Consider the following 15,867-nt stretch of genomic DNA (forward strand, 5'->3'; position numbering starts at 1 on the left):
CCAACAAAAGTCTTCCTCCTCTCCTTCCACCAACAGTCGACAATTTTCCAGCAGCTTGGAATTCAGGTCACGACCAACCCAATACGTAAATTCTGCTTTGTTTTGTGACAACTCTTTGCAGGACCAACACACAAAAACACTGGATTATGCCATCATTATAGTCTAAAGCTTATAAGATAATTATGAAAATCTGCTATTTTCAGTTAATAAAATATAACTGTAAATGAGCTGAAAAAAGAACAATTCTCACTTCATCATTTTGGCAGCAACAAGACATTCACTGATGTGTAGAAATAATTAAATAGGTACTGTAGTTTAGGATATTGAACTCACTTCATGTTTAACTTTATCTCAAGTTTTTTGCATAACTAAATCACTTTAAAGGTGCTATCCAGATCAAGCTGTGGTATAATGATGCAGTAAAATTACTCCTTAGAAATATGACTCGTTATTCCCTGACTTTAAACTCTCAAAGTGAACAAAGTGATGCCACTTGAAGAGGAATGAAGAAAACACAAAGCAACAATGGACAACAATGACAGGAATTACGTTCTCTGACAGGGAAAAAAAATCCTTCGTGAAGAACGGAACAATCATTCCAAAGCTAACATCTCTCGTTAGGTTTGATTTTTAAACCTAGCGACAGAGAGACTGAACACTGAATAAGTAGACAACTAAGATCATTAAACATATAATGCTCTAAGCTTGAATCTATGTTTGGACGTTTGCTTTTAGTTAGCACATAGCGCATCAGTAGCTAAACACAGAAAACAGCTGGCCTGCATACGTAACCACACAGTCCGTGTCATTTTTCTCTAGCATGCTAGCGTTTTCCCCGTTAGCTTGTTGCCTAGCATGCTAGCTTTAGCATCGCCGGAGAGCAGTGTGTTTCACAGAGGGAGGAAAAAAACAACAAAACACTCTCGTTTCCAAACTTACCCACGTTAAAAGGCTTTCACAGAGTTCCATTCGATCCAGCGACTCGGGTGTGCTCATTGTTATCTATCGGAGGCTGACTTTTTGGGCGACGGGAGGCTGAACTTAACAGTGAGCTTCATAAACTCCCCGGACCTCTGACTCGTTGGGTGTCTGGAAATCCGTCGGCGAGGCCGGCGTCTGCCGGAGGCGGGCTGGGTGGGCGGAGCTTAAAGTCTGGCACCAAAACATTAAAATACATTTGATGTTTTTAAAAGAAATATATACTCATATATTTTCTCTGTGTATGATTAGCGGTGCAAAGGGTACAATAAATGTAAACATGCATATACATTTCTTTCTACAAGCACGCTAGAATTCAAAAAGAGGCCTACTGTTTATTTATTTGTTTTGAGCCATTCCAAAGAAGAATGAACTTACGATTACGATAGTTCGGACAAACATGCTAAACATCTCGACTGACCAGTTATGGTAAAAAAAGAAAAAGAAAGAAAAAAAACCCTGCTTGACAACTTTGGCTAATTGCTAATCTTTTTATCGCATTTTTTTAGTCTAAAAAAGAATTCTGATTCTGATTATTATGATTCTGATTATTATTATTATTATTATTATGATTATTATTATTATTATTATTATTATTATTATTATTATTATTATTATACTTTTTATTTTTTTATTTTTTTATACAAAGAATAGTTGATTACCTTGGTAACATGCCACCCTACCACCCCATCTACCTTTGAATGGTCCTACCCTCGACAGCAATGGGCAATACCAACCAATCACAAACATTTAAAATACATCTACAGTATCTCGTTAGAGACAAAAATCCCTTTGACTGCACTTTAAAACTAAAGCTACAAAGCAGTCTAAAACTTACAAATCTCATGCGCAGTCAATCCAACCTAACTTTCATTTTGATTTAACTTGTTAAACGTATAATTTTGTTTGGAAAAAATAAATTGTATTATTTTAGGGCTATAATTCTAATTTGATATTTGATCCCAAATTAAAAATGTATGCATAATTGCTTTGGAGGGGAAAGGGGAAAAAGTAGTTTCCCAACACTCAACATCCAATTTGACTATTTCCGCTTAAGTCAGAGTTGAGGTTTTTTTCTTTTTTTGATATGATGTATAAGAAACTATTGTCAATTTGATTTTCTGATTTTCGTCATATATATATTTTTTTTAATTGTGCTTTAGTTATCAATAAAGCCAGCTTTGTATTCGTGCATACTTGCTGTATCTGGAGGCATTGTTTTCTTCTGACTTGCAATGGAGAATTTTGTGAAACTTACTGAAAGTTTTGGAATAATTTCAGAAGCATTTAGCTGGTTATAGAAGAAAGTGTTTTGATATCTATGACATTTCAAGTTCAATTTAAGTGCTTCACAAGACTTTATTCCAGGTATCGCTCTACAGTAATTTCAAAATAAAAGCTAAGTGTGCATAAGAATGTTTTAGTTACCTTTTCATAGGGGCAGTGAAAAGGCTCTTGTTCAAATCCTGGCTGGGACGTTTCTGTGTGGAGTTTGCACGTTCTCCCCAAGCCTGCATGGGGAAAACTCCAGCTTCCTCTGTCAGTCCAAAAATATGCTTCATAGCTTAATTGGTTACTCTAAAGTGACCCTAAGTGTGTTGAAGTGATTGTGTGCCCTGTGAGAGACTGGTGACCCATCCAAGGTGTGGCCCACCAACACCAACAGTAGCCGGGACAAGCCCCCGGCAAACCTGTGACCCCTAAAGGGATTTAGCAGGTTAGGAAAGTGGATGGTTGCCTTTTTAGTTGAATATTTTAGGATTAACACTTTACAATCCCAAACTGTGAAATATGACTTGATAAATGCAAAAATACAAAACTATAATTGCAAAATCTCAACTGATCCACTGTGAAGCAGGTGAATAAGCTTAAACTGTTCAATGCAGCACATGCTAAACATGGACTGGTATGCATTAAACAGAAGATAAGGGTTATTTGGCTGGAAAAAAGACAACAAATAAATTCTTTTTTTTTTGTTTTATTTTCCTGTTTTATTCCTTGGCAGTTGTGTTGATTTCTCCATTGAAACCCAGCAGTTGGAGCGTCATGCAGTGCTGTAGAGGGTTTCACAAAACGTCATAGTTAAGGCTGTTTTCAGACATTAAGTGGATGTACTTTAGAAAGTACTCTACCTGAGTGTTGGTGCGTCTGCGACAGTGGGCGTGTCTTGAGTTAGGCCTCTATCAAAGAGAGTAAAGCCACGGTATGCTCCCGCTTTTAAACAGTAGTGGATAAACCTGAGAGTATGAGTGAAAGATGAGGAATGTTAGACGGCTCTCACTCTGCTCTCATGTCATCTTGTAAAATGTTCTGGGCCTTACGTGTTCCAGTTCTTATCAGTTGCCAGGAGTCGTGGGTCTCCCACCACAACCAGAAGGGAGCGGGCACGGGTCATCGCCACGTTAAACCTCTAAGAATAATTTCGTTTTTGTGAACAGATGTGTACACATATATATTACTTTTAACTGCAACCACAAGCTTCAATTGGATGCAGAAATGAAAAAAATCTGAGATTTAAAGACCCACTCCAATGAAAATGGGTTTTTGACACGTTCTTGTGGCATTTCTCTCATGATGAAGGACATACATAAGGAAAGTTAAGCTTAAAATTGCATTTCTGAGTATTTTTTTCATTCAAATTGTTGTGAATCCGGAGGGGACGAAACATGCTGTTCGAAAAAGAGTGTATTTGTATGCGGGGCGGGCTACAAGCTCCCTGCTCCAAGCGATCAGCAACGGGGAGGGGAAAGGGGGTGGGGTTGCTCTGCGCCAACAGTGAGAAACCATACAAAACGACACTGTTTTTTTAGTCTAAAAATGGCATAATCATAATAAAAAAGACAACCGCTTTCACAATCGATCAAAAGCTGATCGGAGTGGATCTTTAAAGCAATACGATGGTGCTCACCCTGTCATCTCTGATAAAGCCCAGGATAAAGTTCTGCTTGTGCTTCAGTTTGGGAAAGCAGCGCACTGTTGACATCAGAATCACGCTGAACTCTTTACCCTGAAATTTATCCACTGTCCCAACCTGCAAAACACAAACAGTTGCTTAACATGGACTGCAAAATCTTTTACAGTTAAGCTCTAAAAAGCTTCACTGACGTACTTCTACATTTTCCAAATTTTCTTTGCTGAGGTCTGCATCCCATTGAATGGCCTTTTGGATTTTCTCCACCTGTAGGTAGATATTTAAAGACAAAGTTGGAGTTGTGTTTAGAACTATTCTGGCCACAAAAAGTTTGTAAATTTGCTATTTCAGTATTATTTAGGATTTTATATAATAAAAACATTTTAATGTAATCAAACTGACTTGTTTCCTGTATGGAGAGATGATGCCGATTTCTCCTGGTGGAACATGGCTCACATTATTCCGGTGGAGGTGTTGGATCAGGGATTTTAGGTATTCCTTTATGACTTCAATCTCTGCCATGTTGTAAAAAGAAGAGAAGCCCTTTTCCTGTTGGCTGATGCCGGCCACGCCATGGAAGACCACCGGGAAACCCTGAAACGAATAAGGAAGTCACAAAAGCAGAAGTGGACGGAGGCTGCTTGTTGTCTGTGTACGATCTCCTCACCTCCTTGGGCAGAAGCTCCAATTGATTGTATAACTTGCTAAGACGAGCACACGGCTGGAGCTCTCCACCATAAAACAGGTCGTTAGGAACTTTGAGAATGGCAGGATGGGATCTGGGAGATTTAAAATGAAACGGGTGACACATAAAAAAATTAGAATTTGGGGAAAAAGTTTATAAAGAATCCTGAGCAATTATTTAAAGTGACAAAAGATGTCCAAAACCCGACCTATAGTTCTTCAGCAGTTTGGTGATGAAGTTGCTATCAAACCCAAAATCCTCATGAGGTTTGTACAGATCGTTGTCCCTCATCAGCCTCTCCAACAAGGACACCCCTGCACAAATAAAACGTCTCAATCCTCTTTTTCTGTTAGAATGCAGATAGGAAGTATTTCTTTGCATTCTTTTTTTATTTCATTTTTACTCTGCAAGTAGAAACAGGTCCAACATTTATTGTGGCTATCGAATTTTTTCATACCATCCTGCTCCTAAAACAGAAGTTTGTAAACTGGAACAATACACAAGTTTTAAATGAGAATTTACCACAAAATTTAAAATGATGCTAATTTTATTTTGAAAGAGTTCCTGAAGTCTGCAGGAAGCTGCACAGCAGAGACCCTCACATGTCTTTTACTCTGCACCGTTGGACCTAAAATATTTTAAATGACCATTGTAATAGAATAGAATAGAATAGAATAGAAAAGAACTTTATTGATCCTACAAAGAGGATATGACCTTGTGAACATACATTCTTTAGAAGTCTGTTTAAATTTGCATGACAAAAATACAGAGTAAATCCAAGGAAAAATTATCATTTGTTTGTTTTTATCTTTAATAATTTGGTTTCTAAATTTTAATTCTAGATGTTTTCAAGAAAATTGCAGCAGCTGCAATTTTGTTTTGTAATTTTGATTATACCCAATGACTTTACCTTATTTTTATTTAAATAAATAGGAAGACAGTACAAACCAAAAGTTTGGACACACCTTCTCATTCAAATGAATGGGAAGGTGTGTCCAAACTTTTAAATTCAAATGAATGGGAAATGAATGGGAAGGTGTGTCCAAACTTTTGGTCTGCGCTGTATATTTAAAAATTTTAAGGCCCGAGGTAATAATTGAGCTGACCTTCTACACATATAGTCACAGGGCGCTATAAGCAGAAATGAAGTGATGTAGTAATACAGTATAACCCAAAATGTGACGTACATGCATGTGGACGCCAGGTCTTATAAGATAAAACACTACTATACACATTAAGACATAATCCTTAACTTATAAAATAATCAAATCAGTTGTTTTTGGGTAGATTTTTTTTAGCTCTCTGAATGTACAGTTATTTGGATATAACTGTGCCAGGTGCTCACCCAGTCCATGGTACTCTGCAGTCTTCGATATAACAACTGGGCCCAGCTGTTTTGGGTCTCCAGCCAACACAACCTGGCACGTGCTGCGGTCACATAAACCTGTAAAGAAGTCAGGCACAAGTTCAGGGACATTTTTGACGGATTATCAAAAAGTTTGCCCAAATATCTGATTGTAAACAAGAGATATTGTGTCACACCACCTGCTATTGGAATCATACTCTCTGTCTCTGTAGCTTGGCCTGCCTCGTCCACAAAGATGTAAGTGTAGTGCTTTGGAGGGATCCCGCCTGTCACAAGCCTGGGAAGAAAGCAGCAACATCTATAGATTTACCATAAAGTGTTATGATTCGTTTCATTGGAGAGACTGTACATCTCTGACACATTGAGCTCCTGTTCCTGTGAATCTGAGATCTATTTTTATAGGTTTTATTTTTTATTAAAAAAAAAAGTAAAGTTTTATTAATGAACATGTGAACAGGTGACCTCTGACCTCACTGGATCTGAAGGGTGAAAATCAAGATTGAAGTAGGAAGGGGACATTTACTGGGGTTTAGTCCTCCCGACTTTAGGATTTGGGCAAGACAACAAAATTGAAACAGTTGTTTAATAGAAAAAAAGAACCTACTCTCCTGTTTTCTTCTTCTACTTTTTTGTCTTTTGGCGTTTTCCTTTTTGCTAAGTTTACACCGGAAATGTACGTCCAATGAAAAGTCTGTGTGAACGCGTATGTGTGTGTTTCTGGCCTCTGCGTTCAAAACCCTTGTCTTTACGTGTCGCTGTGCAAATCTGTAAACATTTTTGGGCTCTATGTACAAAACGCGTGGTGATAGAACGGGTGTTGAGAGTTAAATCTATTGAACTTGGACCAGTCAGGAACTCGGATTGGTAGCGAATGAGTAGTGTCCTTTTCAAAACATGGAAGTGTCAACCATTTGTATATTGATCATGGAGGATCAACATAGCATTAGGGTTGCCAAAGCAAATCATCCGCCTCCATCTATCTTCTGTTTCCTTCTTGATCACAACAATCACTATCATGTCCTCTTTCACTACCATCTATTTTGAACTGAGTTGCTATGGAGTATAACTAGCAGCAACCAGAACAGGCATAATAAAGAAGTAAAAATCTTATATAAGTCACAGTTTGGGAGAAACGTATTTAAAAAAATACAAGACCAAGAAGAGACATTTCATCTTGAAAGGCAAATCATGATAATGGAATAGATAACCATAATAGACTGAAAACACTTCCATTCTGTCAATCTGTTGTCTTTTTCCCACTGTACCTTCCAGCAGTTTGCAGGGTGGTGACCAAGATCTTGCGACTCATGATGCTTTTTTTGTTGGGGATTTTAATGGTGCCTTTTTTTTGGTCTAGGTTGCAGTTCTTCTAAAGATTACAATAAAACATGTAGACATCAGTACAAAAATCATCATTCACTTGAAAGCCTTGAGGAAATAGTTTAATAGTACATCTATGTTGCTTTAGGTTAGTTATTATCAACTAGGCAAATGATAGGGCAATAGAAGGTTGAGTTCTGGTCTCCTCTTAAGTTGGCAAAGCTATTATTGCAAAATTAATAAATACAAAAGTCTGACCTTTAAAATTTCAGGGATTTTAGCGATGGAGTGGAGCAAGGGGTACAAACGATACACTTTGTCCGTGTCTACCAATCCCTTCAGAATCTTCTCACAGATGTCATCACTTGCACTGTTGGACGGCGCGCAGACCAGGATGTTGATGTCTTGTGCTTTTACGATTTCCATGATGGCTTTTACTAAAGTCAAGGTTTTGCCTGATGTGTGAAACGACAAAGTAAGGATTTGCTTTCTAAGAAACAAACCAACCCGAAGAGAAATGAACTTTACCTGTGCCAGGCGGACCACACAGCAAGTAAGCGGCTGGCTTTGCAGTGCGTCTGAGAATGTGTGTGACAGCTTTCTGCTGCTCCGGGTTGAATTCAAATCTTGGTGGCCTGGATTTAGAGGAAACAATGGCGAGTTGAGCTACATTTAACTTTAGGGATAATGCAAGACATCCATAATAATCATCATCAGTTTAGGAACAGAAAAAGAAAACAAAAAATCTACTGAAAAAAAAGCAAAAAAGGAGGCAAACCTGCATCAGCCCTAACTAAAAGAAAGATGCTTAACATGCTTTGAGGCATTTAAAAGGGAGGTCAACTAACCTGTTCAGTGCTAGAAGGCGTGGGAGCCTTCTGGTTGGGAAAAGCAGGTCCATTGGTCCCCTCTCTGCTGCCATTGCTGCCGCTCTGTGCTGCATGCGCAGGCACATGCGGTTGAGTTTGAACGTAACACCGCACCTGAGCACTCCACGGTCAGGGACCCTGTATATCATGTAATACTAATTTAGTTTCTTGAATTGGGCAAAACAGCACAGGATTTATTAAAAAGGAATCAAAGAAAAATACAAGTAAATTAAAACCAGCTTGTCTGAAGCCCATTGAGATGAATTTTGTTGGAAATATTGGGTTATATAAATAAAATTGAATTGAATTGCATTGTCTCAGGCATTTAGCTCCAAAAATATCATCATGGACCTTTCATTTAACACCAAACCATATCTGTAACTTGGTTAAGCCCAAAAAGGACACTCATTCTGATTCTGGATCTGTGAAATGTAATAATGATTTCTGGAATAATGTCTGTTAAGTTAATCAACAAGCAATTCATCTTTGCAATTTGATATTAATAATAGATTAGATAAATGATCTGCACGTGGACTGAAAAAGTATAATTAACTCTAATAGGATTTAAAAGTAGGGTATTTAATTTAAAGTAAATCATAAAAAGGGAGGGATTTTATAAGTTTGCTTCCTCCCACCCCTTTTCAAGTAATTGATTCACCTGTTTTTGATGAAATTCACATTTAATTGATTCAATGTGTCACGTTTTGCATGTAGAAGTACAAATATGTCTACTTGTTAAGAGTAATGACATAATTTCTTTGTGTGTGCATATGTATATATCTTCTTCTTCCACTTTCGGCTTCTCCCATCAGGGGTCGCCACAGCGAACGAGTCGCATGGTAAATTTGGCAATGTTTTACGCCGGATGCCCTTCCTGATGCAACCTTCTCAAACCGGGCTTGGAACCGGCAGAGGTAGAGAAGGGAACAGGGAGGAGCCTGGAGTCGAACCCAGGTTACACGGATGGAAGGTGCCGCAAACCAGCACGAGCTAAACTGGCTCCCGCATATGTATATATCTACTAATTCTTATTTTCCAATCAAGTCATGACTAATATTCAAGTTTGATTTATCTATATATACATGTACATTTCTTTGGTTTTGACCGTTTGAAATAAACCAAAATTCCAAATCAAAACAATAAAAAACACATTTTTGTGTCAAAAGATGCTGATTTGCTCTTACTCATTGAGGAATTTTATGAATATCCGGTCCTCACGTATGTCATGAACAATGCCCTCGTAGACTTTATTGTCAACATCTGAAGGGACAAGGGTCACAAAACAACAAGAAAGCACCACCGACGAGTTGTAAGAGGGACCTGTAATCTGATGAGACACACATAACATTCCTCACATTTCTATGGTCAAAGCTCAAGTCAGAAAAGTTGCCGGGTAGTTTTAACTGTGAGATGTCCAACCTTCAGAGTGAAGGTCTCTGAGTTGCTTTTGTGAGCTGTCACAAGCACGTTTTCCTGGTTGTACTTATCCAGACTTTCTTGGAGATGAAGCTCCTCGAGATGGAGCAGCATGTGGAATCTCCTGGCGTAGTTTTCTGAGTTCAGCGGTTTCTGTTCAAGCTCCCTAAAGAAAAATTCACAGTGGAAGTAGTGATCCTGCTTTTATCATAACATTTTAGAGGAAATATATAGTTAATTGCATCAATTAATTGTTTCTAGGGACACAAAAACAATTACCTTAATAAAACGTTTAAACATGGAAAAAAAAAGCATTTATGAAACCAAGCATGACTAAAAATTTGTTTTGCTTCCAAAACTGAGCTAAATAAAATACAAATATTTTATAATAGTTATAATATTTAAAAAAAAAACACTTTTTAAACCTTGGAAATATGAGTTTTTTGCAGCTTATACATGCGACTAAACATTTTTAGGTGCAAGTTCAAATATAAAATGAGCAAAGTTGTGCTACTTTTTTGCCTTAGACTCATTTAGTAGATTAGATAATAACAAGTTTCCTCAAAAAATATAAATCTGAAATATTATGCTTACAGTCATTGATTGTTGTATTAATCGTCACAATATAAAAATGAAACAAAAAAGTAGAATTTTTCTACATGAAGTACATTTTTGTTTGTTTGTATTTCTTATTTACCGATCTTCCGCACTATATGATGCACTTAAAAGCCCCTTTTTAGAAAAGAAAAAAAAAAGTCAGTGTGCCTCAAAATCTGTTGTGGTTCATATATAGATTCATTCAGTTTTTTTAGAGGCGCTCTGTCAAAATATCAGTCAGTTTTTATGAGTGACTGACAGTATTAGGAGTAGGCGTAGTCACAGTAACGTTTGTTTTAGCGGTATCAGTCTGTTTTTTTTTTACATGTTACTAACAAAGTTGGGAATTACTGCAAATACGCTGAGGCGGCTAACGTATGTCGGGGACGGACTGTCTTTTTTATGAGTTACTAACAAGATCGGGAGTTAGCATAGTCACACTGACGTAGCAGTATCAATCAATTTTTTTTTCACATGTTGCAAACCATTAGGAATTACAGTTATTGTGCTGTGAAGCGTGTTAATGAACCATTTTTATGACAAGTCTGAAAATAGACCACTCATCAACAGCACGCCTTATATTCCAGTGCGTCTTACAGTGCCGAAAATAGGATATTTGAACGTGCAATTCTCAAAAAAAATCTAATTCTTGACTAGACACTTTTTTGTTCGCTCATAAAAAAAGTGAATACCTAAACATACCTCGCCGCTTTCTCAAGTGCACCTTCCTCCCTGGGGAGCCAAAATTCCTGAAGAACCACCACATTTTTAAGAGCATTCATATTTTCACTGCAGAAACAAAACAACAAAAACACAAAACAATAAAACCATCATATAATTAGCAACTAATAAATCTTGTAATAATAATGATGAATACATTGAGATTATCAAAAGAGAAACAAATACAGTTTTACCTTTTAGCAGGAACCGTTTTTGAAGTCTGGGGAACTTCTTCAGAGGATTTGGGATCCTGAGGGAGCTGGAGTTGCATGTATTTGTATGTACTACGTGTGACATCTATAAGGCGTATCATCTTAAACTGTTCTTTGGGCTTCTCTTTTGTTTGAAATGTAAAGAGGAAAACGACCTCATAGAAACCAGTGTGTTCAGAGTCAAAATGAACATTAATTGTGAAGATTTTTCCTAGAAAACAGACGATGAGAGAAAAGTCAGTGTCTTCAAATCTCACAGCAGTGTTGGGATTTTTGTTTTAAATGTCAGAGCTTGGTTTGTGTACTTTTTTTTCCCAACATAACTGTTCCTGTAGCATTTGAAATGAGTATGTTTGTATGTTTGGGTACGTTACAAACCTGCATTAACACAATGTCTCTCTAGAGTCCCAAAAGTTTTTCCCCGGTGGTCTTTGAAAGTAAAAAGGCTTTTCCAAAATTCTGAAGTCTCAAAGGAGAAATAAACAGAGTGGTGTCCCCAGTTGCTTACTTTGAGTGACACAACTGCCTGTTGTAATAGAAACAAAATAAATGAATTAACTTTCCAACTTTGCCAAAGAAAAACACGTAATTAAAGTTTTGTTTTCTCACCTTATTGTCATTCGCCGTGACAGAGAAACTCTTTTGGTATTTTAAATACCCCACTTTTATTTTGACATCATGATTTTCCTCAGTTTGCCTGTGTGGATGGATGAAAAACAGTCCTTCTGAAATTGTACACAGCATGAAACACACTGAAAGAAATAGAGCAACATGTGATGCAAAGTTGCAATAACCTCAACCCACTAGGAGCCAAAAAGTCAAGCCCTTTAAAAATGACATACTGATTTATATCTATGTAATTGTTCCTATTATACATATAAATACAGTCCCTGACAAAAGTCTTGTCGCTTATCCATTTTGTAGAAACAAAAGCGTATAACCTCACTTTTAATGAATCCATTGGCTTTAGAAATGTCTCATATGAAAGCTAAAACCCTCCCAAATTATGTTCAATATACTAAAATAAAATTGCTTCACTGAAGAAATATTGATCATTTAATGAACACAGAAAGGTCACATTTTGGCATGACAAAAGTTTTGTCGCCTTGTCATATGATGCACCCAATCCTAGATTACAGCCTCACCTGTGATCAATTGCTGATCAATCAATTACTGGGTGTATATAAAAAGAACCGCAGCACACCAGGCCTTCACATCAACTGCAACTTGACCTCTGACAACATGCCTAAGATTCACCCTGAGACCAAAGCGTTGATTATCAAGAGGCTGGAGACCAGATCCACTGCTGAGGTGGCTGACACCTTCAATGTGTCTCAGCGTCAAGTACAAAGACTAAGAAAAAGATTTGAAGAGACTGGAGATGTTTTTGACAAGCCCAGGTCCGGCAGACCCTGCAAGACAACTGCTCGGCAGGACCGTTTGTTGGTTCGAAAATCCAAGGCCAGCCCCTTTTCCACTGCAGCAGAGCTTTACCAGGCCTGGTCACCTCAAGTCCCTGTGTCAACCAGAATAGTTTGTAGAATTCTATCTCAAAATGGCCTCCATGGTCGAATCAGTGCCCAGAAACCAGCAATAAACAAAAGGCAATTGAAAAAACGTGTGGCATTTGCCAAGGCCCACAGCCTGCTAAAAGGATGGACGCTGGAAAAGTGGCAGAAGGTGGATTTCTCAGATGAGTCTTCAATTGAATTACATCACAGCCGCCGCAAATATTGCAAGAGACCAACTGGAGCCCGCATGGACCCAAGATTCAACCAGAAAACAGTTAAGTTTGGTGGCGGAAAAATCATGGTCTGGGGTTACATCCAGTATGGGGGTGTGCGGAACATTTGCAGGGTGGAAGGCAATATCAATAGCCTAAAATATCAAGAAGTATTAGCTACCTCTTACATTCCCAACCATAAAAGGGGTCAAATTCTGCAGCAGGATGGTGCTCCATCGCATACTTCCCTCTCTACATCAAAGTTCCTCAAGGCGAAGAAGATCAAGGTGCTCCAGGACTGGCCAGCCCAGTCACCAGACATGAACATCATTGAGCATGTCTGGGGTAGAATGAAAGAGGAAGCATGGAAGACGAAACCAAAGAATCTTGATGAACTCTGGGAGGCATGTAAGACTGCTTTCTTTGCTATTCCTGATGACTTCATCAATAAATTGTATGAATCATTGTCAAACCGCATGGATGCTGTCCTTCAAGCTCATGGAAGTCATACAAGATATTAAATATGGATCTCACAGTAGTACTACTTAATTCACTGATGTTATGCAACATATTTTTGTTTTTGAAGTAAATTATTTGTTAAATGTTCACACTACTCTTTGTAGGCGACAAAATTTTTGTCTTGCCAAAATGTGAATTTTCTGTGTTCATTAAATGATCAATATTTTCTTCAGTGAAAAAATGTTATTTTAGTATATTGAACATAATTTGGGAGGGTTTTAGCTTTCATATGAGACATTTCTAAAACCAATGGATTCATTAAAAGTGAGGTTATACGCTTTTGTTTCTACAAAATGGATAAGCGACAAGACTTTTGTCAGGGACTGTATATTGTTTTTTGTGGCATAAATGAAAAAAGACAGCCTGTGTCACAAATGATCCTCAAAATGAAATCAATATTTTAGCAGTTTTTGTAATTAAATTAAAAAATAGTTTATTTTACCGTTTGTGGTGCATATCAGTCAGAAAAAAAATAGAAAATCTGCTTTATAATCCACTGTGTCGGAATTCTGTTTACTAACCTCCAATTGATTTTCTGTGGTGTGCAGCGCACAAAATTCTGCTAAAATGTTTTATTTTGACTTTAGACATACATTTTCTTTCAACTGTTTGTGAATGAATGAATACATTTTAGGTTAGATTGCTCTTTTTGACTTTACTTACTTTAAAGTTACTTTTTACATGTAAAGGTTTTTGTTTTTTTCTGTAACCAAAGAGCCATGATGGAGGGGTAAGAGAGACACAGGTTTGTTCTATCCTTTAAAAAACTGAACAGCTGTTTGCTTTAAGTGAGATCAACATCAGAAAGATCTTCTATCTCCAAGGTTTTGAACAATGCTTTCCTTAACAATATCATTAGAAATGGAAAATGCTGACATTCTAAATACAAAACAAAACAAATCTTGGAGGTTATTTCCAGCCACTTTGCTCTTTTTCTGTGTTTTAGAGGGTTTTCATACCTATTTTTCTGGAATAATGTTGCCCATTTTATTCGGTCCTGAATTTCACTGTAGGCCAGATTAGCAAACTGGTTTTCATCAGGGACAATTTTGTTCAGATTCCTCCTGGGGACAGTCTCCCATTCGTCATCTTGAGGTAGACTCATTTTGGCCTGAAGAATGTGAAGAAGAAATATGTTTAAGTCATGATGCATTAATAAAGACAGAATGAGATCTTAATGTGTCACAGAGGTCATGAAAAAGAGCTTTTTTTTAAATATGTACAGAGTATGCAGTATATTTATCTTTTTTAAGGGCTGACTGACTTTTCTTTCTTTTTCAAAAGTTTTTGAGATATTTTTTCCATTTTAGTAGTTTGTCAAGCTGGCTAACAAAAAGCAGCTGCTATGCTGTTGTGATGCTAGTTTAGCTTAAACAGAATGTCTGAAACCTAAGAAAAACAATATTCAAAAAGGATTTTTAATAAATGTTAGAAATATGAAAAAACTCAGAATATACAAATCTATTTTTTGACATACAATTAAAACTATGTGAACTGGAATTGTTCTCAACAAATAGCATGCATACTGTGCCAATTAGGAGTTTTCCCAAAATTTTTGCTTTACAAGCCTCGATGTTTCATAAACTAACCATAAATAAACATTATAATAAATATTTGTAAATATATACCTACTTTAGTGATGAAAACACAAGCTTGATGAGGTGAATACTGTTACTTCTGTTAAAAAAAAAAAGATCTAGAGTATCCTAGCAACCGTGATGCTACTTAAAGAAATACAAATGTCCAACGATTTGGAATGTAATCACCAGAAAAAAGAATGGGTGAGCCCATTAGAAAATGTATTTAATGCACTCAAATTGAAAACGTGATGTTTCTGCCATCGCCAATTTCACCACTGTGAGGCGCAGATTTCGAGGTCAAGGAGGTTTGTTCCGTCTTCAACTTAAGATTTAGGTTGTTGTGACTCATGTGGCAGTGAAGGTGACTAGTTCCTAATAAATATGCCTTGTTACTGAAGATGATGCAGTTCACCTCTGGAGAAGTATATTACAGCAACCCTAAGTAGTCTCTGCACTTTCAGGTGTATGCCAATCAAATCGGTCCATAACAATGATGTAAGAATGACACTGAAAATATTCAATGTGAATATTTCAAAAGGCTTATTATTTTTTATCAACCTTTTAACCTTAAAACACATAATAACAATACTTGGAAAATTACTTTAGAGCAAACAAAGTCTTAATTTACTCTTTAAAAAATGACATCGATTTGTATTTATGTTATTATAACTATTATGATAAATATAAATAAACTATTGTTTTTGGCATCACTTGAATTCCTTTCAAAATAAAAGACACCTTGTCTCACAGAATAATCTCAATGTAGCAAATGTAGTAATGGGTAGAGTAATGTCAAATCTGATAAAACAGAACAGTTTCTTTCACAGCCAGAATTTTGTCAATCTTACAAACCAAAATGACATCAGAGCTAATTTAGTGACCCTCACCAGATTTTTGTAATTTTCCGGCATGATTAAAATCTTTGAATCTGTTCAGAAATATGGGATTACTGCCCTCCAATTGATTTTCTG

At 37.0% G+C, this 15,867-nt stretch overlaps 2 protein-coding genes across 8 annotated transcripts in view; both read right to left on the minus strand.

Annotated features, from left to right (window-relative positions):
- The window catches only part of hook3 (hook microtubule-tethering protein 3), a 32,391-nt gene extending 31,253 nt beyond the window's left edge, over positions 1-1,138 (minus strand). For all 4 annotated transcript variants that reach the window (XM_004074853.5, XM_078955756.1, XM_011481913.4 and 1 more), the window contains exon 1: positions 940-1,138. In XM_004074853.5, coding sequence (XP_004074901.2) covers positions 940-996 — 57 coding nt within the window. In that variant the 5' untranslated portion in view covers positions 997-1,138. The remainder of the gene's footprint in view (positions 1-939) is intronic.
- A 1,805-nt stretch (positions 1,139-2,943) lies between these two features.
- LOC101175667 (putative helicase mov-10-B.2) lies at positions 2,944-15,087 on the minus strand. Of its 4 annotated transcripts, none has more exons than XM_020707778.3 (22): positions 14,949-15,087; positions 14,276-14,427; positions 11,684-11,771; positions 11,453-11,600; positions 11,057-11,285; positions 10,845-10,931; positions 9,549-9,711; positions 9,314-9,456; positions 8,109-8,267; positions 7,789-7,895; positions 7,519-7,715; positions 7,206-7,309; positions 6,120-6,217; positions 5,920-6,018; positions 4,783-4,888; positions 4,557-4,668; positions 4,292-4,483; positions 4,088-4,156; positions 3,887-4,009; positions 3,300-3,388; positions 3,111-3,215; positions 2,944-3,032 (listed from the first exon to the last, which is right to left on the minus strand). In XM_020707778.3, the coding sequence occupies exons 2-22, from the start codon at positions 14,419-14,421 to the stop codon at positions 3,023-3,025; spliced, it is 2,574 nt and encodes an 857-aa protein (XP_020563437.1). In that variant the 5' UTR covers positions 14,422-14,427; positions 14,949-15,087; the 3' UTR covers positions 2,944-3,022. The 4 variants fall into 4 exon arrangements, with proteins under 4 accessions (XP_020563437.1, XP_020563438.1, XP_078811884.1 ...); XM_020707779.2 differs by having other exon boundaries at positions 14,945-15,052; XM_078955758.1 differs by having other exon boundaries at positions 10,835-10,931; positions 14,949-15,014.
- Between the last annotated feature and the right edge of the window lie 780 nt (positions 15,088-15,867).

This window comes from Oryzias latipes, chromosome 12 (genome assembly GCF_053564925.1).
Source record: "Oryzias latipes strain Hd-rR chromosome 12, Olatipes_Hd-rR_3.1".
Classification (NCBI taxonomy): domain Eukaryota; kingdom Metazoa; phylum Chordata; class Actinopteri; order Beloniformes; family Adrianichthyidae; genus Oryzias; species Oryzias latipes.

Bases quoted from the DNA above. Each gene is read 5' to 3' on its own strand.
- LOC101175667 (XM_020707778.3), bottom strand. From the start codon at position 14,421: ATGAGTCTACCTCAAGATGACGAATGGGAGACTGTCCCCAGGAGGAAT. The intron at 11,772-14,275 runs GTATGAAAACCC...CCATCCACACAG, and splicing joins ACATTATTCCAGAAAAATAG to GCAAACTGAGGAAAATCATG. The intron at 8,268-9,313 runs GTAAGAGCAAAT...CATGATATACAG, and splicing joins TTCATAAAATTCCTCAATGA to GGTCCCTGACCGTGGAGTGC.